This window comes from Cheilinus undulatus, linkage group 19, assembly GCF_018320785.1.
Source record: "Cheilinus undulatus linkage group 19, ASM1832078v1, whole genome shotgun sequence".
Classification (NCBI taxonomy): Eukaryota; Metazoa; Chordata; class Actinopteri; order Labriformes; family Labridae; genus Cheilinus; species Cheilinus undulatus.
This window is the reverse complement of record NC_054883.1, coordinates 12,636,287-12,661,480: the sequence shown is the minus strand read 5'-3', so window position 1 is coordinate 12,661,480 and position 25,194 is coordinate 12,636,287. Positions and strand designations below refer to the sequence as shown.

The following is a 25,194-nucleotide window of genomic DNA, read 5'->3' as shown; positions in this document are numbered from 1 at the left end:
TTACAAATCCCTCCCTTAAAAATAAAAGGAGTATCTTGTGTCCTTGATTCAAGCATTTCTGCTTTGTGGTTGAATGAGCCTCAAATATCTAACCCATGTTTTCCTTGTGCCTACACCAGCTAAATGAAAGCTAGATATGCAGATGAATCTCAAGTGGATGAAGATTTTTCACAAGAAAATGCATTTTATTTACTTCTACTTATACGTGTAGTTAGATACCAGAATACGACAGCAAGAAAACTATACATCCTTGGCACCCAATATTAGATTTGAACCTGCTTCAAGAACAACAGCGTCTGTGCCTGGGGTGGGTCGACATAACCGCCAGGCTGCAGTGCCAACTCCCCTTGAGTTTAATTTTTTTCCATGATAGTATCAGTATTAAAAAAGTCTCAAAGAGTTGAGCATTTTGCCAACCTTGATCTAGACTGCATTGCTCTTGCCTTTTTCCCTTTCCACTGTGACGCCCTGCAAAAACCTTCCCACAATGCAAAGTTTAATGAAAGCACAAAGGTTACATTGAAAGAAGTGATAGGAATATGTTTTGAGCGATGAGAACATTTCCCTTGTCTTTGCTGCAGCAGAGGTTTTACAGTGACCTAATCCCCACAACAAAGAGTCTCTCTGATTTGCACATTGTCTGCTGGAAAGAAAAGATGGGAAAACCTGCCAACTGCCAGGGTACGATATCCTCCCTGTTATCCCATTGTTTTTCTTTTCTGGGGTTACCCTGGCCCACAGAGCGGCACTGACCTGCCCCTTCCACTGTGCTGAGAGCCGGGGGGGGTGGGGGACTAGCAGCCAACGGGATATTATTGTTGTTCTCTCTCAGGCTGTAGTATCCAGAGGACGATAGAGGAGACGACCCACAGAGCCCGCCGTCTGGCCCGACAGACTGGAAGATATTGGGCTGCTAAAAGCATTGTATCAGTGGAGGGTTGTGTGTGGGCTCACCTGTTGGTCGAGAAGTTACTCAGGCTCTCCTTTTTTTTTTTTTTTGGTTTTCTTTTTACAAAACTCCACCTTATTGTTCTTTGTATTAATTTAAACACGTCTATACAAGTCATGGTCTAATTCGTAGTCTGCACCCACCCTTATTATGACTCAGGTTAGCTTTGAACAGTCCTTTGTCAAGTGCTCTCCAAAGGCATTAACATGTCACCTGCCTGTTTCAGCCTCTTTTGGCCTGAAGCACTCACTGAAGGCCATGCACTCAATAGTGATGACTCTGCAGCCGAAGCACACAGCTGCTAATGCACGCTGTGTAAGCCAAGCATTTATGCTGATGGAACATGAAGCTTTGATTGCTTACTTCTCAAGTGTGCGAACATCTATTGATGGATGCGTTTAACAAATATGTTCAGCTCAAGTGTTTAGACTCCTCAGTGGAGCTTGTGGTTCACCTGTCCATATTACCATTCAATACCTATTTTAAAGAAAGCTTTAAAATTTGGACAGATGTAGTCAATTGTGGTGGAACCTGTAATTGGATGAGAACGTCAATATTGGTTTTAACTGTGCACATCAAACTCTGAGATACTGCAGCTCTTTCTAAGGCTTAAGGACCTGGGAAGAATAAAATAAGATGCACAAGTCCATTTAAACTTGGATTTTACATGGACGGCTCATCAAATGTGGGCCTGGTTTCAAGTAGACACGTAAAATATTTTACCTCATTTTATGTAGAAAAATGTGTTCCTGTTCAAGGTTGCAAAAACCATGCCTCCTGCATACTAACAGATGGGACATGGAAAAAAGTTACAAAAATAAACCTTAAATACATTTTATCCAAACTTTAACAACCACATCCCAAAGTGAAGCCAGAAGATTTAGAAGTCCCTCTGCTGACTGGGTGTAGTATCAGTCATAAACCCTGCCTCCTCCATGTTAACAGATGGGACGTGGCAGAGACTTTAAAACTAAAATACAGCTCAAATATATTTTTTTCAAACCTGGTTTCTGTCATGATGGTTAGTTCATATCACAGTGTTTTAAGTCCAGGTGTTAATTTTCATAATTTTTGTTTTGATCAGTTATTTGATGCCAAAAGAGGAGGATTTAACATCACAGTGGACAGCTCTGTTGATGACTTTAGCTACTGTATAAAATGAGAAAAAACTTCAAATGTTTTATATTGCCAGATGATGGAAAATAATTCTATTATTTCATGACTATAATGCATTTAAATACCTTTAAAATGTGTATTTTTGGGGTCCATGCCTTTGTTGAGACAGCACAGCAGATGAGTTGGAAAGAGGGGAGCCATTTTAACCTGGGCTGCCTGCACTAGAGCCTCTGAACAGGAAGCAGAGGTACCACTAGGCTAAATGCACCCATACCCTTTAAGAGGCAGAACCACCCCCAAAATCTTATATCAATATTGCTCTTGTCTTGAAAAGTTCAGGGTTAATTATCATAATACTCTAACATCTGCTCTCTGTAAGGTCTTCAGTAAAAAATTAGCATAATATTTGCAACAAGTTCAGAGATGTAGTACGTTTATAAGGACCCACTGTAACAGGTTCAGCCATATGTCAAGTACTCAAGTGCAGAAACAGAAGCAAAACCTCCCGACTCTGAAGTCAGCTGGATTTTCTCTTCCCTCGGAAGCTTCTCTATCCTCAGATGACTTTTAGGACCAGTGCTGAAGTGATGGATTAGACCTCTGTGCCAGCATTACCTCAGCTCCCCTGCTTTCCAAATACACACTCGCTCTCACACACTCACAGAGGGAGCTTTACAGCTGCATAAAGGGCTGAGCACCGGCTGTTTTTTCACTTCTGCATAGATATGCATTATATTGACCCAGCCTGTTTCTCTTCTGACGTTATTCAGATGCCAAGCCTGGCACTAAATATCTAGAGATCTGCAGTATCAAAGGGGAAAGCGTTTATCATGACTGTGCTCTGTTCATCCTCGCTAATCGTCTCTCACACCTTTCTGTGGTGGTCAAAAGAGAATAGTCATCTTTTCTATTGAACTCACCTTGGATTGTATCAACAGGAAAGCATTTTATGTGGTCATCTCACCATCACTACAACTATAAACTACTGCTCAAAAATCGCTTGTATGTTCCCTCTTTCTGGAAAGGGGCTAATAAAACCCATTAAAGAAAATATCGAGGCTCTGAAATCAAACTTGAGTTCTTTTTAAAACAGTTTTTCCTTTTATAAGCTTAATGCTCTGAGCCACTCTGATGAATTGGGTTCTGTTTGTCGTATTTTCTATCCTGAACAGAAAGAGATTCAAGCCATGAGCCAGTGCCACCATCCCAACATCGTGTCTTACTACACCTCATTCGTGGTAAAAGATGAGCTGTGGTTGGTTATGAAGCTTCTCAGTGGTGGTAAGTGCTTATTTTTTCCTCTCTTACCACAAAGTCCTCCTTTTCCTGTCAGTCGGATCCTCTAGTTACAGGACAAGCAAGGAAATTAGTCTTTTTTTTTTAGTTGTGCTTGTAAAATAAACGGTCAAAAAGCAGGTAATGGCTTGTGGTGTGTTAGGATTTAATGTTTAATGGTTTGATAAGCTTTGTTAATGGATCAAATACAGCTGTCTGGCCATAAAGAAGCACCATGGAGATCCACTGTGTTTTTTATACATCTGGAGATAAGAGGGTCAGTATGAAGAGTCTGGCTACCTGCTGCCTGATGTTAACAGTGATTGTTGGGAATATGACAGCACTCGTCCTCATTGTGTCCCTTGTGAGCTGGAGCTCTTTCCAGGGCTTTAACTGAGAGCAGCGCAGGAGCTAATGACAGGGCAGAGGTAATAACAGCCCGCAGCCCAGCTTCATGGCACACATGTGGCAGTGCTGCAATTAACTAGTGAGAGGAGCATGAAGAGGAGGCCACCACGAAGAGAAAGACCTCAAAATCCATGGATTGCATCTGCTTCTGATTGTTTTGTTCATGTTATTTCTGCCAGATATAGTAAGCTGGAGTAAAGAGGCTTTGTTCTTGTGAATCAGCTTGTGGGGGAGAAGAGCTTTTAACAGACATGGGGAATCATTGACACATACAGCATGCATACTAGGGGTGGGCATCACAGAGTAACTAATGCTATGCAATGATCCAGTACAATATGATACATTATGATACAATGCAAAATGGTATAATACATTACAAAATGACAAGATAGGATACAATATGGTGGTATAGAATACAGTATAATCAGATACAATATGATATTTTGTGAGGGTTTTTGGGGGGGGGTTGGACAAAAGTATTCAGCCGCCTTACAATTGCATCATTACATCAACAGGAGCTGTAATGACATTGCATTCAAATGCATATGCTATATTACGCGGTTGGCTCATCTTTTGCAGCTATAACTGTTTCACTCTTCTTGGAAGGCTTTGCACAACATTCCGGAGTGTTTCTGTGGGAATTTGTGCCCATTCATTCTGTAGAGCATTTATGAGGTCAGGCACCGATGTTGGACAAGAAGACCTGGCTTGCATTCTCTGTTCCATTTCATCCCAGAAGTGCTCGATGCGGTTTAGGTCAGGGATCTGTGTGGGACAGTCAAGTTCTTTCACACCAAACTCATCAAACCATGTCTTTATAGTCCTTGCTTTGTGCACTGAGGCATGGTCATGTTGGAATAAAATAGGGCCTTCCCGAAACTGTTGCCACAAAGTTGGAAGCATAGTATTGTCCAAAATGTCTTGGTGTGCTGTAGCATTAAAGGTCACATATTCTACCCCTTTAAGACAAGTTTATATTGGTCTCAGAGGTCCCCAAACATGCCTGTAAAGGTTGTTGCTAAAAAAACACTCCAGTTTAGGATATTTGTATGTCTAAAAAACCTTCTGTTTCAGCCCTGCTCAGAATGAGCTGTTTCTGTGGCTGTGGCTTTAATGTTAATAAACTGTTTGACTCTGCCCCTCTCAGGAGATGGATGTGGCTTAATGGGTGTGGCTCTCCTGATCTTCCTCTCAGCGTGAAGCTTTCCTCTAGGTGGGGAGGGCCAACCGAACTTGGGGGCGGTGCTAACTCCCCACATGACATCATGAGGGGAAAATCTGAGAACAGTTTGTTTCAGCACACATTTTTTTAAGGTGGAGAAAAAGGGGGGCGGGGGTCTGATTCTAGAGGGGACAGGCCAGGGGGCACATATTTTTGTTGAGAAGCCTGAAAAACTGTGTTTTGTGATTATGTGACCTTTAAGATTGCCCTTCACTGGAGACAAGGGGCCTAGCTCAAACCCTGAAACACAGCCCCATACCATTATCTCTCCTCCACTAAACTTCACTTTGGCATAGTGCAGTCAGACAGGTTATATTCTCCAGGCATCTGCAAAACCCAGACTCACCAATCTGACTGCCATGCAGAGAAACGTGATTGGTTCCTCCACAGAAGTCATTTCCACAGCTACACACATTCCATGACCCCACTCTTGGATTTTTTAAGGAGTTCTTCTTTGTGGCTGAGTGGCTGTTGTTCCTGAACGCTTCCATTTTCTTATAATATCACTTCTTGTTGACTGTGGAATATCCATAAAATAAAATGGCAAAGTGCAGGGTTAATGTATTACTGCATTTTTTTTTTTGGCAACTTAAGTTCCATTTACCTTATCCTCATCCATGTCAATAGCACCACCATAAGCACTCTTTAAGACAGACTTATATACTGTATGGCAACAGTGAGTGGCTATTGTGTCATGTGACATAATGCTGTATCAGTGTTTTGTCCAATCTAAAACGTAAACATTACTGAATGAGTAATGGTTGAATGTTTGCAACGATGCAGAAATTACCACTCATCTCTCTCCATCCACCTTTCAGTCTCTTAATTATATGAGCTGTAGTGTACACAGATACATCCACACACCAAACATTTACTCCCTATCTCCACCCTTTCAGCCCCTCTGTGTAAACAGCGTCCCCACTGTAACGGATAGTGCCCAGGTGGCATGCCAGGCTCCCTCGGATACACTCGAGACATGAGCCGCTTGGCAGCCGCCTCGCAGCTGGGCCGGGAGGCACGGTGCCCGCCAAGCGACGCTTGAGCAGGCAGCCAGCCTCACAGCAGGAGCAGACACCACTTTAAGATGCCCCCTCTCATTCTCCTCATCCCCGTTAAACAGTGGCCCTTGATGTTGGGTTTTATTATGCGGTGTAATTAAATGATGGCCGTGGCGTCATCTGCCATGGAGACAGAGCTCAAATGAGGTTGGGTTTATAGACCATCGCTCCACAGGGCAGAGCATACCAGCTCTGAGGAGGGCAAACTCCTGTCTGCTCCTCAGTCTGCAAAAGCCTCCTCCCTCTCACTCCATCCTGTGCTCTGTCTTTGACTGTTAGAAGACACAGCACAACTCCATACTTGATGTTTTGTCTGTAGGAGATTCTTTCATACCATTGTTTTTGTTTTTAAATACTTTAAATGGTGAAGTAGTTAGTATGTTCTTTAGTAAAAAAGAATGCTGTCATACTACATAGCATTTGATCACAGTTTGCAAATGACATGACAGGCCAACAGCACACGCTTCCCACTGATCCAACTTGACTTTAAACACTTTGGCACTTTGAAACTTTATACATATCAAATCAGATATCACAGGGGTGTCAAACTCAATCACAGCAGGGGCCAGGTTCTGGATTTAGGTCTAACCTGAGGGCTGAACACGGTTAACAAAACCATAAAATGTCAACATCATTTTCACCAGTGATAAAATATGGAAAAAAACAGCACTGATGATAAATCATTTGGAGATTAAAAAAAAGTCAAAATGATAGGGTTAAAGGCTCAAATCTGAGATAAAGATTCCAATTTATTAGTTCAAAAGATCAGAACACAATATTAAAAATAGAAAAATAATGTTTTTAAAGAGCAAATATATGAGGAGAAAGTTGAAATCATAAATTTGAAAGGTCAAAGTATGAGATCAAATTTGAAATCATGAGTTTAAAAGTCAGTTATGTCTTAACATTTTAAATTGTGAGTCGGATAGTTGAAAATGTGGGATTAAAAAGCCACAATTAGGAGTTAAAAATGAGCTAGAATTCAAAATGATGATTTAAAAAGTTAGAAATATGATTTAAATTCAAAACTGGGAGTCAAGATGTGATATAAAAGTAAAAATTATGAATTTAATATGTCAAAATATAAGAAAAAAATGAAATCATGTGTTTAAAGTTAATTATGTCTTAAAATTTTTAATTGTGAGTCTGATAGTTCAAAATATGGGATTAAAAAGCCACAATTAGGAGTTGAAAATGTCAAGATATGAGCTAGAATTCAAATTGATGATTTAAAAAGTTAAAAAAATATGATTTAAATTCAAAATTGGGAGTTCAAAGGTCGAAATATGATATAAAATATAAAAAATATAAAAAATTTTCATTTAAAATGTCAAAATATGAGAAAAAAATTGAAGTCGTGTTTAAAAGTCAAATATGGCATTAAAAAACCAAAGTAAGGAGTTGAAAAGGTCAAAATATGACTAAAATTTAAAATTGGGAATCTAAAAGATATAAAGTCCAAATTATGAGTTGAAAAGGTCAAAGCATGAAATGTAAGGTCAGAATCATAAGTTTGAGTCGTAATCTTGAGATGCAAAATTGAAATATGAAATAAAACACAAATTAATTTTTTCCCCCATATTCTTGACTTTTTATCTAATTTTTCTTACTCTTTACTTTTCAGATTTTTATGACTTAACAAGGATATTGTAAATAATAAAGGTTAAGTCTACATTATTATATACTGGAGGAAAGCTGCAGACCTCATACTATTGGGCCAGTTATTATACAAATATGATATGATCTCGCTGGCCAGATATAAACGTTCCACGGGCCGGATTTGGCCCCCGGGCCTTGAGTTTGACACGTGAGATATCAGATATACCCTAACTTTAGCGTAACCTAATGACTAAAAATCAAATGAGTCAAACTCTCTATGGGTTTGTTGCTCTCAGCTCTGTCATCTCACTTGATGAGACAAGACATCTTTTTAATGTTAGGTTCAGAGGCTAAAACATGTTTCAAAAATGTTTCATGATCAGTTGTTTTTTTAATGCTAATTAATATGTTAATTTCCATTCTGGTCCTATTGTGTTAAGTGGGCCTGTGATATAATCTAATATCACTTACAGGCTGTTGTATCAAATCTAATCAAAATCCTACTCAGGCAGACTTAAGATGTCGGGAGTAGGGAGGCACGATATTGGATATGCCGATATCTGACATGCATGCATAATGTCAGATTTGAGATCAGGGTTGGGCAGTAGTTTTTGATACCGTCAAACCTTCGCGAAATTTTGCCAAGCAGCAATATTACTGCCAGGTGTTGATAAACCATATTATACAAGGACTTGTTGGCATGCATATGCAAGCACAGTGAGCAGAGCATGTGCTTTAGTCATACATTTGACATAATGCTTAAAGCCTAAATATAAATACTGCTTGTTTTTATGTAAGCTCCACCAGGATTAAAAAAAATCTCTTGTAGGGCTGGGCAATTGATCGCAAATTAGATTAAATTGCAATATGGCCTGCTGCAATTTACATAGAAGTTCCAATATTTCTTTAAGTTGAGATGTGTCAAAATACCAGTGTGACACATTCATTTGATGTGGAGATTTTATGCACATTATGCATGCATTCAAGTGCCCTTTTTTTATTGGTTTACAAAAATCCTCCTTTCGTGTTTTATATGTATTATGAAAATGATAATCCCCTTAAATAAAGCAGTTGATAACAAATTTGCAATATTAGCAAAAGTAATTGCAATTAGATATTTTTTAAATAGTTCTGCCCTATTCATATCCCCAGCCATGATCAGCTGATAGCCAGATGATACCAATTATTGGCTCCCAGGTCCGGCAGTCTATCACAGCTCTTTCTCTTAACACAGCGGTGCATTTGAATATGACGTACTTCTCACTAATCCCTGCTTGCATTAATGCAGATGCACCACGTTGCGGCTGGTAAAGTGTCTTCTCCCCCACCTCAGCTGCCTCCTTTATAGCTTAAAGCTTGTTGCACTCTCATATTAAGATTAATGGTACTATGGATTAATGGCTTATGAAATGATTTCATTGTTTTCAATACACGTCATAAATGTGTCTATCCACATGGGAGTTTCTAGCTATGCGCTCCAGGGAGCCCAGGGAGCATCTTTTGTTCAGAGCCTTCTCTGTCAAGTAAAACTGTATATCCATTTTGCAATAAAATAGTTAAATGCATGATGACAGTGTTCCTGACTTAATGTAGGTATAATAATATTAATTGTATATTGAATTGTAATTGCAATATTAGGGAAAAAGAAAATGCTATTTGATTATTTTTGCAAATCGTTCAGCTCTAACCTCTTGTAAGTTATATGAAATTCAGTTTTCCAAACTTGACTCTATATGAAAGGCGGACTCAGGCTCAAAAGCCCATATAGTACATTATACAAGCTGTTCATGCACACTAGTCTCATATTTTGATTGATAAATACATGTGACTTGCATTTACCATTTGCAGTTATCTGGATTTTATTTCATGAATGGGTTCTTATTGATATGCCAATGATACATGGTAAGCCTTGTGTTCAGGATGACTGTGGAAAATAAAAAGAGCATGTCCTGACCCTTAAAATTCTCAGTTTACCACCACAGAAACTTGTCATCACCTGCTTTAGACCCTGATGTCAGTTTGAATAAAATAGCTTTAACATCCTAACAGGCTTCAAATGCAGATGTGCATGTTACACAGGAACCCTTAACATCAGTGGATTAAAAGTTTTGACACTTCTTTAGGTAAGAGTCTTACAGTCATCTTTGATGCTGATGAACTTTTGAACCAGTTCACTTTTAAGTTTAGTTCATAGTGAATTAATGGCAATGCTTTTCATGCAGTCTACCTGAATGGCCAAATACAATGTCTTAGCATAGATGTCATGTTGCATTTGAAAATGAGAAGAGCTCCATTATCCCTTCAATCAAGACTGCTCTCTTCCAGAAAATCCTTTCAAGGACAAACCTGTAGAGCTCACTTTAGGTACTCAGAAGTCACAGAGCTTTTCAGGAAATTCCTGTTCCAAATGTGACATGTGAACAACTGTTTCATTAGAGCGCCACATAACCTGTCGCTGACTGAATTCACATCGGAGAGACATCCACTGAAACGCACTGGGACAGAATATGAGTCATGCCAAAGCAAGCAGAGGAATGTGTTCCCAGGAGATTAGTGTGCAGCCCGTTTGCCGACCCACAATCACGGCTGCCGAGCTCAATCGAAATGCCACTCAGAGTGAATTCCAGCTTAAGGCAGATTGTTATTGACGGTTTGAATTTAGCATATGAAAAGACTTTGTCAAGTTTGGAGCCAGTGGATTTGTCACATCATGATGTGGCCCTCAGCAATCGCCAGAACGCTGACGGGGAGCTTTGATTGCGACTCCAGGTTCAAAAAACAAAAACAATGGGATCTTAACATGTAAAATTACCTTTGTAAACTCTTCTAGTATCCTGATCTTGTCTTGTAGAAAATAATGCTAGCTTTGATGGAACTCGAGCCAACAACCACCTTTCTTCAATACCACCTGTGTCCCCCTCATGCCCCGCCCTCCCTCCGCCCTTCCAACTTTGCTTGGCATTCCCCATTGGCCTTTTGCACACTTGGCACAAGCTTTCACCTCCCCCGCCTCCCTCCTCTTCCCCTTTTTCTCTTCTCATCCTCTCCCTCGGTCCCCTTCTCTGACCAGCCGAACAAAAAGTCTGCAAAACTGATGTTGCTCGATGGAGTCAAGAAGATTTAGGTTACACCTTCACAGTTTCTGTTTGAAATCCCAAGAAAAACTCAGAGATTTGGTTAATCCGGCATGAAATGATGATTTGACATTTTCCTGAGTTTTTGCACGCTCTATAGTGCTCCACACTGTCGAGACTAAATTGATTCCTTGTGATTTGTCTTCCTTTGGGGGCTTGGACATGCACCGTTCAAACTAGGCCAACAGGTGTCATTAGTCTTTGAAGCTGCTGTAGTCTCTTCCCATGCTAAATGAACTTTTGGTTGTTAAGCTGTCAGTAATTGTCAGCCAGCTTGAAACAGCCTAATGAAGCATGAAGAGTTCAATCAGATGCATCTGAAAGAGGCTGACATGGCTGGCATTTACTGATCTGGAGCTTACGTCATGCTGTGTGTCTGCACTTAGAATTTTTTTCTCCTCTGTGCCACATCAGCTGATAGGAGACTTTCCAGCATGTGGGCTAAAAGTTTCAAGGAGTTCTAAACAATAGTTCTCTCAGTTTACCCTGTTCCTTTATCTTTGCCTTGAGATAATATGGTCTGTTTTTCCCTCTTAATACAGTCTTAAGTGTTCAATGATTCCAAGTGTCTGCAGATATCAAAGCATTAATTTTTTAAACAAATCTTTACTAATATTTGCTATTGTTGATCAGCTTTCTGCTAGCACTCTGTGGTGCTGAGGTTTCGTGAAGAAAAATGATTCACCTGGAAAAAAACAATATTATTGGTAGAGATGATTCAATACCATTTTTTCCCAATACCTGTGCAGGATTGCCCTTCAAACTCCTGATATGTCATGATACTGTTGTGGACAACATTCCTTAAACAGATGAAAAGACAGTACCAGACATTTCTATTTCAACTATTTTAATGCTTGTTTAAAAATCTACAGATGAGAATTAGGGCCAATAAAAAAACAACGTCCTCCGTTCTTCAATTCTGATTTCTTTTTTCCACTCAGGATTCTGACTTTGAAGTAGCTCAGTTCTGTTTCTGAATCGGAATTCTGTCTTTTTTTTTCCACAAAATTAGGAAAAAAAGTTGTTTTCTTTCTGTCTTTCCTCTTCTGTAAAATTGGAAAGGAACAAAATGTATAGGAACTAAATTACGTAGTGATATTAGACTGCTGTTGTAATATTTAAAGCTTGCCACAAGATTCTGAGATTTTTCATTTCACTTTGTTTGGAGTGCGTCTCCAAAAAAATCTCAGCTTTTAAGGACCATGTAGCTCCAGCACTTCAACCTATCCCTCCATTTGTACAAGAATTTGGACTTCCTGCCACTAAACCATGTTAAAGGGAAGGCTTTTCTCATCCCTATAACGAGCCTCAGTACTGCTAGTACTGAGCTCATGGTGAGTAGTGCTGGCCTTTATAACAAAAGGCTGCATTAGAGAGTACGGTCTGGACCATCCCTCTTTGTAAGAACCATTAGATAACTTTGAGTTTGAATTTGAGCTATACAAGCAAAGACTGATTGACTGACAGAGGTGAACAACCAGCAGGGAACACATAGGGGTTAGGGAATTGAGAGAGCAAGGGGTGTATTGGGATTGAGCTCAAGTTTTGTATAACAAAAACCTGCCATGTCAATTTATTATTTCAATTTTTCCCCTTGTAATATCTCTGTCTACTAATGCACCATCCCCTTAAAAACAATCTACTAGCTATGTAGTCACGTGATAGGCAGCCAGGTTGTTTAATTTCATCTGTGTATTTTGATTTAAGTTGTCTCAATAAATAACCATAAACTGTTAATATCTGCATGTTCCTTTCAGTTATTTGTTTTAAAATTATACAATTATTTACAGGACAAACAGTAGGAGGATAGGGGTGGAATAATCCTTCATTAATCGTAATTGAGGTAAAAAGCCCAACTAATCGTGGTTTTGATTTTTGCCATAATTGCCCAGCCCTAGAACCACACCGTATTTTAGGCAGAATGCATGGATGATAATGCAACATATCACAAATGATACCTGTATCACTACAGCTGATTTTGATACAGGTATTGGCATCAGAACATATCTATTTTTATTTAAAAATTTCTGAATTTCTCAAATAAGGAAATTTTAAAATTTTGTGAAGTATGCAAATCATAATAAGTTTTGGTATGCCCCTACGTTTAAGATTTTTCTAGCTGGTTAGCCTGGACTAAATACTGTTCGTTTGTTAGCCACAGGGTAATTGCTAGCCTGGATCAGCCTAAATTGTACCATAATTCACATACCGACCACTTTTAAGTCAAAGGATAAAACCTGAATTTGTAAAGCCATTAATTCATTCATTAACTCTTTGATTAATTCAACATTAATACTAGGTTAGGCTAGGTAAACCTGTTGCAAATGGTAGCTTAACAAAAGTGGTAGCTTTTTAGCTTGGGTGGCTTTAAAGAAAACTGCTTGTGTAAGTCGGTAGAGCAGTCACCACATTAGTGATCCCTCTCGTTCTCATTTGATTACACTTTAATTTGTTGGCTCATTAAACTAGCATTAGACCACATTTACCCACACTTAGACGTGACAGTATTTACTAAGAGCCTCTCCCTCAGCACCTTTCTCATTGTCACCTGTCACTCCTTGTCACTCCCTTTCCTCCCTGCAGCCATTTCAGACAGGCTGCTGAACATCACACTGAGCACAGAAGCATTGAGAGAGGAAGGAACCGTGCTGAGAGAACAGAGGAGTCAAACAGGCTGCCTTTTCTCAATGAGCTTCAAAGGACTGTCACATCAGAGACACGAGGCTGCACTCTTCTTCTTACACCCTCCTCTCGCTTCTTACCAATTCACTCGCCTGCTATCTCAAACACTCAGACACACATCTAGTCTGCTTTACTGCCTGTTTTCATCTGTCCCCTCTTTGAATGGGCTCCTCTCTTTTCCTAGCTGCTGAATCACAATTTCTGCCGTGCACTGTCACTGCACGAAGAACCCGTTGAACCCATCGTCTCTCCCTCTCTCTCTTTTCTTGCTCTGCCTCCCCGCTGCATCCTGATGTGTCTAAAGCTCTCTGCAATAACACCGTCTAGTCTCAGGTGGCCAGTCATCGCTGCCTCCTCTGAGTGCTGCAGGCGAGGACGCCCTGAAGTGATTTGGCAAATAGATATCTTTGCACCCCAAATCTGGCACAGTTGTTAAAACACAATCAATTCTATAATGCATCACAAACAGTATTTTAGGACATTGAAAGGCTTTTTTTGTGTGTGTGTATGGGTAAGAATGTTTGTGTAAGCAAGAGAAGGAGGGATATCTAAACAGCATGGCAGCATTTGTTTGTGTATCACTGCAGCACAATGCAACTTGTCAGACAAGTGTCATTCATTTTTAACCTTCCTGACTCGTCCTCATTCACCAGTGTTGCCTCATTTTCTGTCACACCAAATCCAAATAGTGACACGGCTTTTCAGAAGGATGTCCTTTATTCTTTTTGTAAAGTCTCACAAAAGAAATAATTCACTGACAGCAGTCTGACTCTTCATCCAGAGCAGTCTTTTTATTCAGCGGGATCCAGGGCTGAGGGAGACAGGGTGACCTGCTGGGTCACTGAGCAGAGAAACACTGGTTCTCCATTCAGCCTCAACAGCTAAAGACAAAGCAACAGTTTGACTTCTAACCCCCAATGTCAACATGCACAGGAATCTTTCACGGAGATCTCAGGCCTCAGGCTTTAAGGCATTGTCGGCAAATGCACACACAACATGTCAGTGTGGAATTGGGATATTGCAATACTAGGAATTAAAAATGAAGTTTCAGTTAGAGTAACTATCCTGTTAGAGAGACCTGAGCATTTACTTACAGTGGTAGCCTGAAGCTGGTTTAAATCATATCTCTCAGACAGATCTCAGTTGGCAAATGTTAATGATAAGTCCTCTACATACACCAAAGTTAGCCATGGTGTTCCTCAAGGTTCTGTGCTTGGACCGATTCTTTTCACCTGTCATATGCCCCCTCCAGGAAGATTTTCATTTCTATGCTGATGATACCCAACTGTATGTATCCATGAAGTCTGATGATGAAACTTATTTAAACTAGAAGCATGCCTTAAACACATTTAGACCTGGATGACCAAAAATTTCCTGCTACTTAACTCAGGCAAGACGGAGGTTATTGTTTTCTACCCCAAACACCTCTTTTTGATTTAATCTTTATTTAGACTCAAAAATCTATAAAGGCGAGCCCTTACAATGGCAATAAACACATAAAATGCACGATAAACAGGAAATATTTACAATATGTCAAACATGCTTCAAAAATATAAAAGCACAGTAATGTGTCAAATCAGAAATGGAACAAAGTCAATTAAGACAGGTGCAATCAGAGGCGAAGAAGTTAACAGGTACAGACTGAAATGTCCCAGTGACACCAGTTCTTTGTTTTTTAAAGAGCTCTGCAGGAAGCTTCAAGCAGACGATGCAAAGGAGCTAAAAGCAGATCTACCGAGTTCAGAATGAACTCAAGGAAGCTGGAGTGTAAGCCAGTCACTAGAGTGGGTGTTGTGGGATCTGGAGGACCAGAAAAGCAAGGATGAGGAAGCATCCCAATAAGTAAATAAACATATATGTATGCAAATCACGTCTCGCAGAGAGCGATGACCATCCAACCTTACTGTAAAGGATGCAGTGGTGAGTGTTGCAGGCATCACCATAAATGAACCTCAGTGCAAAGTGGAAAACTGCATCAAGGGGCTCTGAGAGGTTCTTGAGACAACTTTGGTGATATGGGGCTAAACAAACAAAGATTGACTGATTGATACTTGCACAGCCTACTTAATGAGTCCTCAAGTGAATCATAATTAACATAAAAAAAATCACGCGCAGGGCTGCAGGTGGCCCACTGTTGTTTTATTATGGTGTGCCCCAGTGTTCATTTCATTGACTAAAACTATGACACACTTTTATCAATGAGAAAAACTAGACTAAACCTAGCCAAAAAGATCTTTGATGATAAAACTGAAAAAAGTAGGTTTAGTTTTCATGAAGATGACTAAAACTAGACTATAATGTAGTTTAGTTTTTATCAGGCATTCAAATTCAATGATATTTCTCCACTGTGTGTAAATCTGTCAAAATACAATGCATCTACTTTTCTTCCTCTGTAGAAAGCAGGGACCCCAGGTTTGGCAGGGTAGATAGAAACCACTACCATGGCTGGGTATCAGATTTAGGGAAGAGAATAAATGCTTGGACTAAAATTAGACTAAATGTAACTAGAATAAAACTATAAATGGTAGAAATGACTAAAATGTGACTAAAACTGAAAGGCATTTAACACTTGTGTATCGCCCATCTTTATTACAAACCTGAATGAATGAAACCTGTTCTGAATGAAGTAACGAGATGAAAATGTAACTAAGGGCTGTTAACTGTATGAATGTAAAGATAACACCAACATGGGGCTCTATAGTATAAACGAGATGGTCCAAACTTTATCCAGCGATTATCACCATCTATTCTCCACAGCCCAAAGCACGCTAATCGGAGACAAAATAGTTAACAGTTTAAACAGTGTATGTACAGTTCGTGTGTAATGAGACATCCCTAATCTAAAGACTGGCTGTAGTCTGTGCCTTCACCAACTGTGCATAATAAACACCACAGTCAACCACTTGTATCCCGCAGAGGCAGTGCATCTGCAAGTATTTTGATGTAGGAAATTAGAAATGACATGCCAGAGCAGTCTATCACTGCATCCAGCAGATGATTAGCCAGTAACATGGTTAAAGCTGATTCCCACAGTTGTCTTTACCAGAATTATGGGTGTCAACGTTTAAGGTTTTTCATAGTCTAATCTGATTTGTCAGATTTTGCCTTTAGTCGACTAATAGTCGAAGAGCGTTTCCGCTAGTCTTTTTTGTCCCTGGTCAAAATAACCGGCAGACCTTAACAATTCCAGCCATTTAGAACAACTACCGGACATTTGCTTTAACATTATTTTGCTGCATTAACAGCAGCAAAACGCATAAATCTCTCATTTTTTTGTGTATAAGTGGTTTAAAGTATCAAAATGAAAGCTGCACGCTTTTCCTTACACACGCAGTCAGTTACACAATATACGCCCATGTTTAACTCATCAACAACAACAGTTAGCTTCACATCAGCACCGTTAGCCTGTTAGCACATTGGCCACTATCATAACATTGCAGCTTACAACAGCCAAATACCATCCTCCACCGACAACAACGAAGCATCTAAACACATAACACAAGTGCTCTCTTAACTGGACACCACATTAGAACTCTACATTTAAATGAAAAATGAGTCTTACCGTCAGCTGCTAATATCAGTCTTCATGATGATATAACTGTAACCTCTCTGAAGAGAGACAGAGCCTTAGTTATAAGCTCTAAGCGGTCCATGCTGTTCTGTGTGATGTGATTCTTTGTTGACTACAATCCAACTTTATCTGAGGATTGGTCATAGGTACTTTATCAAAGTCCAATACAACTCTGCTCGGCGTAGGCCTCTCTCTCTCTCTGCTGCTGCATCGGTGTTTACGGCGCTCGGCTGTACAGTTCCCTTTGTTTCAGCCTTTTCATTACCTGCAGCGATAACACAAAATCCCTCCATACCACTGATGATATTAAGCCTTTGGTTACCCAGGAAAACCTCACTTAGATTAAAATTCTGCTTTACGAGAAAGCTCTGGTCAAACTTTCCCACTTTCCCTGCATAGTCCCCAGCTGTACTGAGCACACGCAAAGAGATAGATTTGCTTTGATGTCATCATACGTACATAATTAGCCATGTGCTTGCCATCTGAGGAGATAAACAACCCCAGCACCGCAGGACAGTAGCTGTAGTAAGATTAGGCAACTTTCAGTTTAAATTAACGCATTCTCGCAACATATCTTCTAGGTTACACAAAATATAATATGCAAGTATTCAGTATTTACTTACCTGGTCATTTGCGTGTTTTCTGCCGAACATTTTGACCAGTTATATTTTTATCTGCCGGACTTTCTCCCTTTTTGCCGGCCAATGACTGGCAAATGCTGGCTAATGGAAACTGAGGCCTAGCAGACCCATGTAGTCAGAATGGTATGATCTTGGTTACATAACAACATTTGACTATGAGGTCCACAGTCGAATCAGACTCCTCCGAAGTGAATCCTTGAATTGCCGACTATTCCAGGTCACCCTAACCAGAATTGTCGGTTGAACTAACTAAATGTTTTTTTTTTTTTTTTTTTTCTATCAGTTCAGGTCTACAGTTGTGGTCAAATGCTTCATCTAAACATAAACCACCTGTCTCTAATCGCTCCTGTTTCTGGTCTTAATACCTACCGCCATGCTGCCACAATGTTCTTTAAGCCGATGTAGGCTAAACAACAGTGAGTTCACAGCACCAGTAGCATCTCATTGGAACATTATAGTTTAGTACTATTTTGATCTAGAAAGTGGGAATAAAGTTATTTAGGCTTTGTCAGGTTACACTGTCATAAAGCTGAATGAGTGATGATATCCAGCACAGAGATGCAGATGTTAATCTACAAAGAGGTTTAGAAGTGATGCTAGCACTGCCCTAGACCCACTCGGTAATCTAAGTAACACAGGGTACCTGCTGACAATTGTACATAATTTGTGCCATATTAGGACTGTTTTCTGAGCATTTTCTTGCATTAAGACAGGAATCAGTGAGGCCAGGTGTACACTGTGTGAATTTCATCTGATTCAAACATGAATGTTGAGTCGCACAACTCACTTGGAAGTTCCACAGATTTTCAATCAGATCATGCGTAATTTGTTATGCAGTGTACGGTGGGATATGACTGCTGACTATGACCTCACTACAGCCGGACCAACTGCTCCGATTGGTCAGATAGATTTCTGACGTGCTTGACATTTTGGTTTTACAACTCCACACAATCCTGACAGTGATTTTAGGGCCATAAGCAGAATCCTCAACTTTGAGATATTTGTACCTTTGAAAACTGTCGGATAGCATCCTAAATTACCACGACATGAGCACAGTAAAGGAAATAAACAGCTGGAAACATGCCTACCCGTGGATCTCTAGCTGGCACGCATGGTGATGCTGTACAGAGAGGTAACCTATATATATAGAGAGAGATGATATGACTGGATACAACTTCAGCCTCAGTCTGTAAGACTGAAACTCCACAGATTTCTGTCACAGTCCGTCCTGACTTTACCTCGTGCAGTGTGAGCATTCAGGTCATGATGGTTGGACCTTATAGTGTGAGCAGAGAAATAATGCATGATGGTTGAGCTTTGTAAGTGGTTCAGTTGCACGGTACCAGCTGACAATCTGACTGTTACAGAGTCAGCTTGAAATCGCACAGTGTATGTCCAGTTTTAGTCTGTAAATCTGCAGCAAATGATGTCATAATGTCATCAATGGCAGCCAATGTGAATTCAACTTTGAGCTAAATATCTAAATGAAACTCATTTGGATAAAAAACTCAAACTCAAAGGATCCGTGAGCCTTTAAATGAAATCTAATTTAAAGTCAGTGAACCAAATCCAAAAAAAATCAAAAGCTGAAGCCTTGTGGCTGTTCATTCACTGAGACAGTTGACTGTGTTTTCAAATTATAGCCAGGAAAATAATTGTTTTTAAATCCTTAAAGAGTGCATGCTAATGCCTTAATTGGTCTTTTCCACCGTCAGTTTGTTTTGCTAAATTCAAAGGTCATGGGGCTGATTTTGCAAAAGGGATTTTGTTCTAAAACTGAATCATTTGCTTTTCGTTCCATGAAATACGTATCTGCCTTGATCTGAAGAAAAGGTCTTATGTGCACCCACAATCTGATTTAGCCTAACAATATTACATTATAAACTAATTTTCTTGACTGATAGCCTGCCAATCCACCCAGAAATATGTGCTTTTATAAATAAGGTTTGGTTTAGAGTAGGCTTAACAAATGATTTAAGCTAGCCTGAGGTGACTTTCTCATTGATGCAAGAGCTAGATCATCACCAGACACAAACAATTTGTTTATCCAGAAGCCCTGCATGGGATAGTTTTCATTTTTCTCAGACACTGACAGCCACAAATGTAGTTTCCGTCTGAGAAAATTGAGGCATGTCATTTTGAATTCCTTATATCAACCGCTTGTCCTGTGGTTATTTCCCAGGCTCCGTGCTGGATGTGATCAAGCATATCATCTCCCGAGGCGAACACAAGACGGGCGTCCTGGACGAGGCAAGCATAGCCACAGTGTTGAAAGACGTGCTCGAGGGCCTGGAGTACCTACACAAGAATGGACAGATCCACAGGTAACAAGACTCACAGCCCCTCCACTCTGATACTGTAATAAAAGTGACCCAGGACTTTCCATTAACACTAACACGGCAGCTTTATTATACTTCACCTTGAGGGTTTATGGAGCCGAAATACACAAGTCTGCCCTGACTTTCTCCTCTCTTTAGCTCCTTTAAAGTTGTCTTACTTGTAATATGTCCCCTACTTGGACACATGGGACATTGTGTCATTGTTGAGCTTTATTTTTTATAATGTTGTTTTCACAGACATGTTTTTGTGGGAACTGTAAATCAGATACAATGCATTTTGATATCTACTGGAACATAGTTGGTATAGTTTATACTTTCTCCTGAGCTAGTCTCACTCTGTAATATTACTTCATGGTCTTATCTTTGGATGTGACATAAAGTTCAATGCAAAGAAGTGATTGGAATTCTCGATCAGACTAGACTAATGTGTGTGCCATTGAAATGGCTTTTTTTCAGACAGCCACTTTCACTTCTAAAGGTCAGGACTGTCACAAGGATCTGTACAGAGATAAGAGAGTGAGACTTTAAGAAGAGACCCAGAGGAAGAGGCAGTAATATTGTGTTCATGGTGTCCATCTTTAAGTATGGTGATGGATTTAAAAAAAAACTAGAGCCCTGCGCGGGACTCTTTTCTTAATCCCACTCCTGCTGGATTTCTGACCGTTACCGGCCACTCCCACAGCACATGCCATCCATCCCTGCCTGCACCCACAACAGGTGTGCCAAATCCAACCCACATCCTGCACGGATTCTGACAATCCATGTTAAATATTCAGAATGACAGACAGTCTGTTTAATTAAAGGCAATATTGATATGTTCACTTAAGCACCACCTTGATCAGGTTTCCTCTTTGAATGACGGAAACCCCAAGAAAACAACCGCTACAAACACTTTACTGAGACATGGTTTTGACATCACAAATAGAAAATTATACCAGTTTAAATTTGATGTCAACATGCTCCAGAAAAGTTGGGATATTGGCAACAGACAGCTTTTAAAAGCAATTCACAACATTTATCTGTTGCTGCAACTGTTTCAACTAGGGATGTAATGGCATCAAAACCTCACGGTAAATAATACCTCGGTAACAAGTCCACGGTACGGTATTTATTGCGGCAACCACCCCCATAAACAACAAATGAAGGATGTATGTCTCTGGGTTTATATTCCCTGATACACATTGTGATCTGTTGAGCCCTCATGCTGTTGTGGGGAAGCGGGGTTGTGAACGCTTCTTAAGAGTCTTTTTTGCCTGGTCAGATTTTGCTCCTTGCGTCTTTACAAATCTTTTTCTGCTTACATTTGTCGCAATTTTCCTGAAGTTTCACTCAGAAAAAACACGAATACCTTTATAGCTTACAGCATTTAATTGTGTTTAAAGCAGGGATTGAACATAACTAACAACATTTACCCAATGTTCTGTAATTGAGTAGTTTTTTGGTTACTTTTACGTTTTTTGAGCACATTTTGAATCAGCACTTTTACTTCTGTTTCAGGAGTTTTTAACTAAAGTAACTGTACTTTTACTTGAGTACAATACTTGTGTACTTTATCCACTTCTGTTCAGTAGCAGTGAGAGGATGATTCCATATAAAATGTTAAAACAGCTTCTCCACACAGCAAAAACTGGAGTGTCTCAGGGTTAAACATTTCAGAGTTGATTTTAACTCTTGAAGTGCAATTTTAACTGAGTGAAACTGCCTTGAGTGTTAAAGTTATCTGACTATGTTGATCCATCAGTGTTAGTTCAACTCTGTAAGGAACCAGCTGATGCAGGCTTTGTCCACTTGGTTTTTAAATCTGGGGGGGCGGGGGGTGGGCAGAGTTCCCATTATGCCCTTGGGCAGAGTGTTTAGATATGTTTTGATGTTTCCTGTTGTACAGTGATCCCTGCTGGGGTTCTCTGGTCATGTTTCTGTTGGATTGTTGTTATTTTTGATGTGAGACACATTTGTAACATGAGTGAAGTATCCACTAAGTTAAGAGTTCATGCTCAGTGCTCCTAAAGGATGCATAATGCATATTTTTTTATTATTATGCATTACCTTGCTATGAGGTTGACTATCTGCTTTGTCCTTGCCAGAGGAGTTACTGCAGCTCTGTCATATTGTTAAAATTGTTAAAAGACTTTCAACGTGTGACGCTTAAAGTGTTGAAATTAGCTCTATTTGAATTTAATAAACAACCAATTTTGCTATGCATTTTACTTAATTATAGAGGTGTGATTTTATCAGAACAGCCTGGTTTGAGATCATGCCACCAATGAAAGCCCGTATTTTATTCCTCAGCTACTCAATACTCAAAGTAAACTTTAAATAAAGTGCCTTTTACTTTTACTGTTACTTGAGTAGGTTTATAGACCAGTACTTTTACTTGTGCTTTAGTCAATTTTAACCAGAGTAACCGTGCTTTTATTTGAGTACAGTAGTTTTGTACTTTTGCCTCCTCTTGTTAAAAGTCATGCCATCACTATATTTAACATCACCATTTAAAGTAAGACAGATATTACACAGCTAGGTTGCTCAAAAGAGATGCAGCTATACTCAGAACCCCTAAAGATGCAAGAAAAGTATTTTCTATTTCAAACTTTTACTCTGTTTTTACTGATTTTAATGATCTGTTTTTTTTTAAGAGGAGGGGGCCTGGTGGGACAATTCAGCTCTTTTCTCAATTACATCCTCATAAATAATAAACACAGAAGGGCCACTATGAGGAACTATAACAGTTTTCAGCCTGCTGTGGTGTTGCATCTGCATTACTCTGTTTACAATGACACAGCCAAAACAAAGTGCAAGTCTCCTCAACTAATGATTTGAGTCATTAACCTCAGAGGGCAGCCCCTTTTACAAAGTTCACTTTAAATTAACCAAGTTTAAAACCTCTTATAGGCGGCCACTTCCGTGCTGATAATCTTTAAGTTACTGTTTGAATATGCGTTGGTGGAATGTGTCAATGACAGATTTGCATGCCACAGGAAATCTGATCTTAAAGCTCTCGTTTAAGCCAGTCCAAGACCCGGATAAGTCACTGCACTTAAGCTGATACAATGAACTCAGTCGACTCAGAGGCTGTAAAAGTCCCCACACCTCCTCCCTTGGTTTTTAATATTCATTCCTCATTATTTTTATTTGTCTCCTTTCCTCCCCTATGAGCACATACAGCCCAGGACAGGCTACACGTGTAAATAATGGATTGCTTTTCGCCTTTGTTAAGTGCTCTGGAGCTTTCAGAGCAAAATGCTAACGAGAAACCTAGTGAGAAGGGCGATCGAAGGCTTTGACAACAGCCATGGATGACAGATTTTGTTTTTCATCTGTTGAGATGAAGCTCGGGTCATTAGACTGCTAGAAAACTGCTTCATTCGGAAGAAAGTATCAGTAGAGATGTAAGGAATTAGTGTAGACACTCTTTAAATTAGTGTGTTAATTAAAAAGAGAATTCACTGCAGTATACCTCCGCTGCAGCTATTAAGTATCCACTTTCAGCACAGTGTGACAGGGTTATCGGTCAGCACAAGAGAGAAGGAAATGTTTTTCCTGAGTACTCTGTGCTGGGTCTAAGGAGACATTAGGGATTCATTAACAGATCATTCATTCATCAGTTGTGTCTGCCTCTGGCTCTGAGGTTTTACTGCCACAAAAGAAAATGTGAGGTATTACCCCAATCCTGAAAATCACTGACATGCCAAGTGCAGAGAGGCCGCCGCGGTCATTTGATCGGTGTCTGCTGATGTAAATGTGCACACATGGCCGTGCGTGTTCCTCCTGTGTAAGCTGGATCATATGAGTCCGGGCCTCAGGAGCAGGGGGTGACGGGGGAGAGTCAAAGAGGTGAGGCTTGAAGAGAGGGAGAAGGAGAGAGGAAGCGTCACATGATATGCTCCATTCAGCTCAAGAAGGCAGAAAAAGCAATTAGAGCAGTGCGGTTGGAGCTGTATGGCCTCAACCGGAGACATTTACCACAAGACAGTGAAGTGCTCCACCTCCACGTTTACAGCTGCTCCGGGAGTCTGTGATTCAAAGGTGACACTCGTACTCTAATCTGAGGAGCAGGCACACATCACACATGACAGAAACACCTAAAAAATCTGGCTTGAAGGTATTTGTGGAGAGCCGCTCTGAGTGGGGAGCTCTTTGCCTCTCATCTCTAAAACGCCTTTTGTTTGTTTTCCTAGTTGAGGTGGAAGAAAATCTCAGCAAGTGCTGCTCCATTTAATACAATTATAGTATCACTGGTGCCAAACATGATATTTCAGTTTAATGAAGGCAGTCTAGAATATTTTCCCTGGCAGTTGACTCATCACATCTCTTCTTAATGACTCTTCACAGCTGCACCTGTGACTTAAATGAACATGAACAGAAGTTAACTGGTCACAGAAGTTTACAGAAGGATAATGTCAGACAGCTATGAAAAGAAGTAAAGAAATGAAGCATAATTACGGGTGAAGCTGACCCCAGGTTACTGGAATTCTTCGCTAGTGAAGAGAGTAATAAAGATCAGTTTGGTTTTTTTTTAGAACAGTATTTAATAGTCATTAATTAACAAATTAAAGTAGAAAAATGAGATAGCATAAATTATAAATTGGATGGCAGCAACATCTGAATGTTTGGCAAGGTATTAAATGTTTTTCTCGCAGTTTTTCCCTCAACTTTAAAGTGTTTAAACAAGGGGGAGTTGGAAATAACATTATGGAAGGTCATTCAGAAAATGTATATTTTTAAAATGTATGCATGCGTATATGTCTGTTAGTAACAAGGAACTAAGTATGACATGAATTTATGAGGATGAATATATGTGATCATGATTTAGGGTTTTTGTTAGTATGTTTTCTGAGATGAGCTGTTTTTGGTTCTTGCCGTGTTTGTTTACGTTGTGTGACGTGTCGGTGTGTATGACTGTATGACCTCAGAAGGAATAGCTATGCCAGCTAGTGCTTAAGTGGGGATCTAAGAATTGAAGAAAGAAAGAAAATCCTGCATGCTAACTTTTAAGGGGCTTTTTATGTTCTTTAACAAAAAATGATTTATCATTTATTGATCATCATTTTAATTACTAATTATTTCAGAACCTAGTATCTTGACATTATCGTTATCTTGGGCTTTGTATGCCTCATATCGTTTTATTCTTGTACCAAATGTTATCGTATCATCTCACACCATATGGTATCGTCTTGTTTCATATATTGCACAGTTTTGTCTT

The 25,194-nt window shown here is 39.7% G+C and overlaps 1 protein-coding gene across 1 annotated transcript in view; it reads left to right on the top strand.

Moving 5' to 3' along the window:
- The window catches only part of oxsr1b (oxidative stress responsive kinase 1b), an 83,526-nt gene that overhangs the window by 26,941 nt on the left and 31,391 nt on the right, over positions 1-25,194 (top strand). Inside the window, exons 3-4 of the mRNA XM_041814081.1 lie at positions 3,238-3,346; positions 19,838-19,979. Of these exons, the coding sequence (XP_041670015.1) occupies positions 3,238-3,346; positions 19,838-19,979 (251 nt within the window). The remainder of the gene's footprint in view (positions 1-3,237; positions 3,347-19,837; positions 19,980-25,194) is intronic.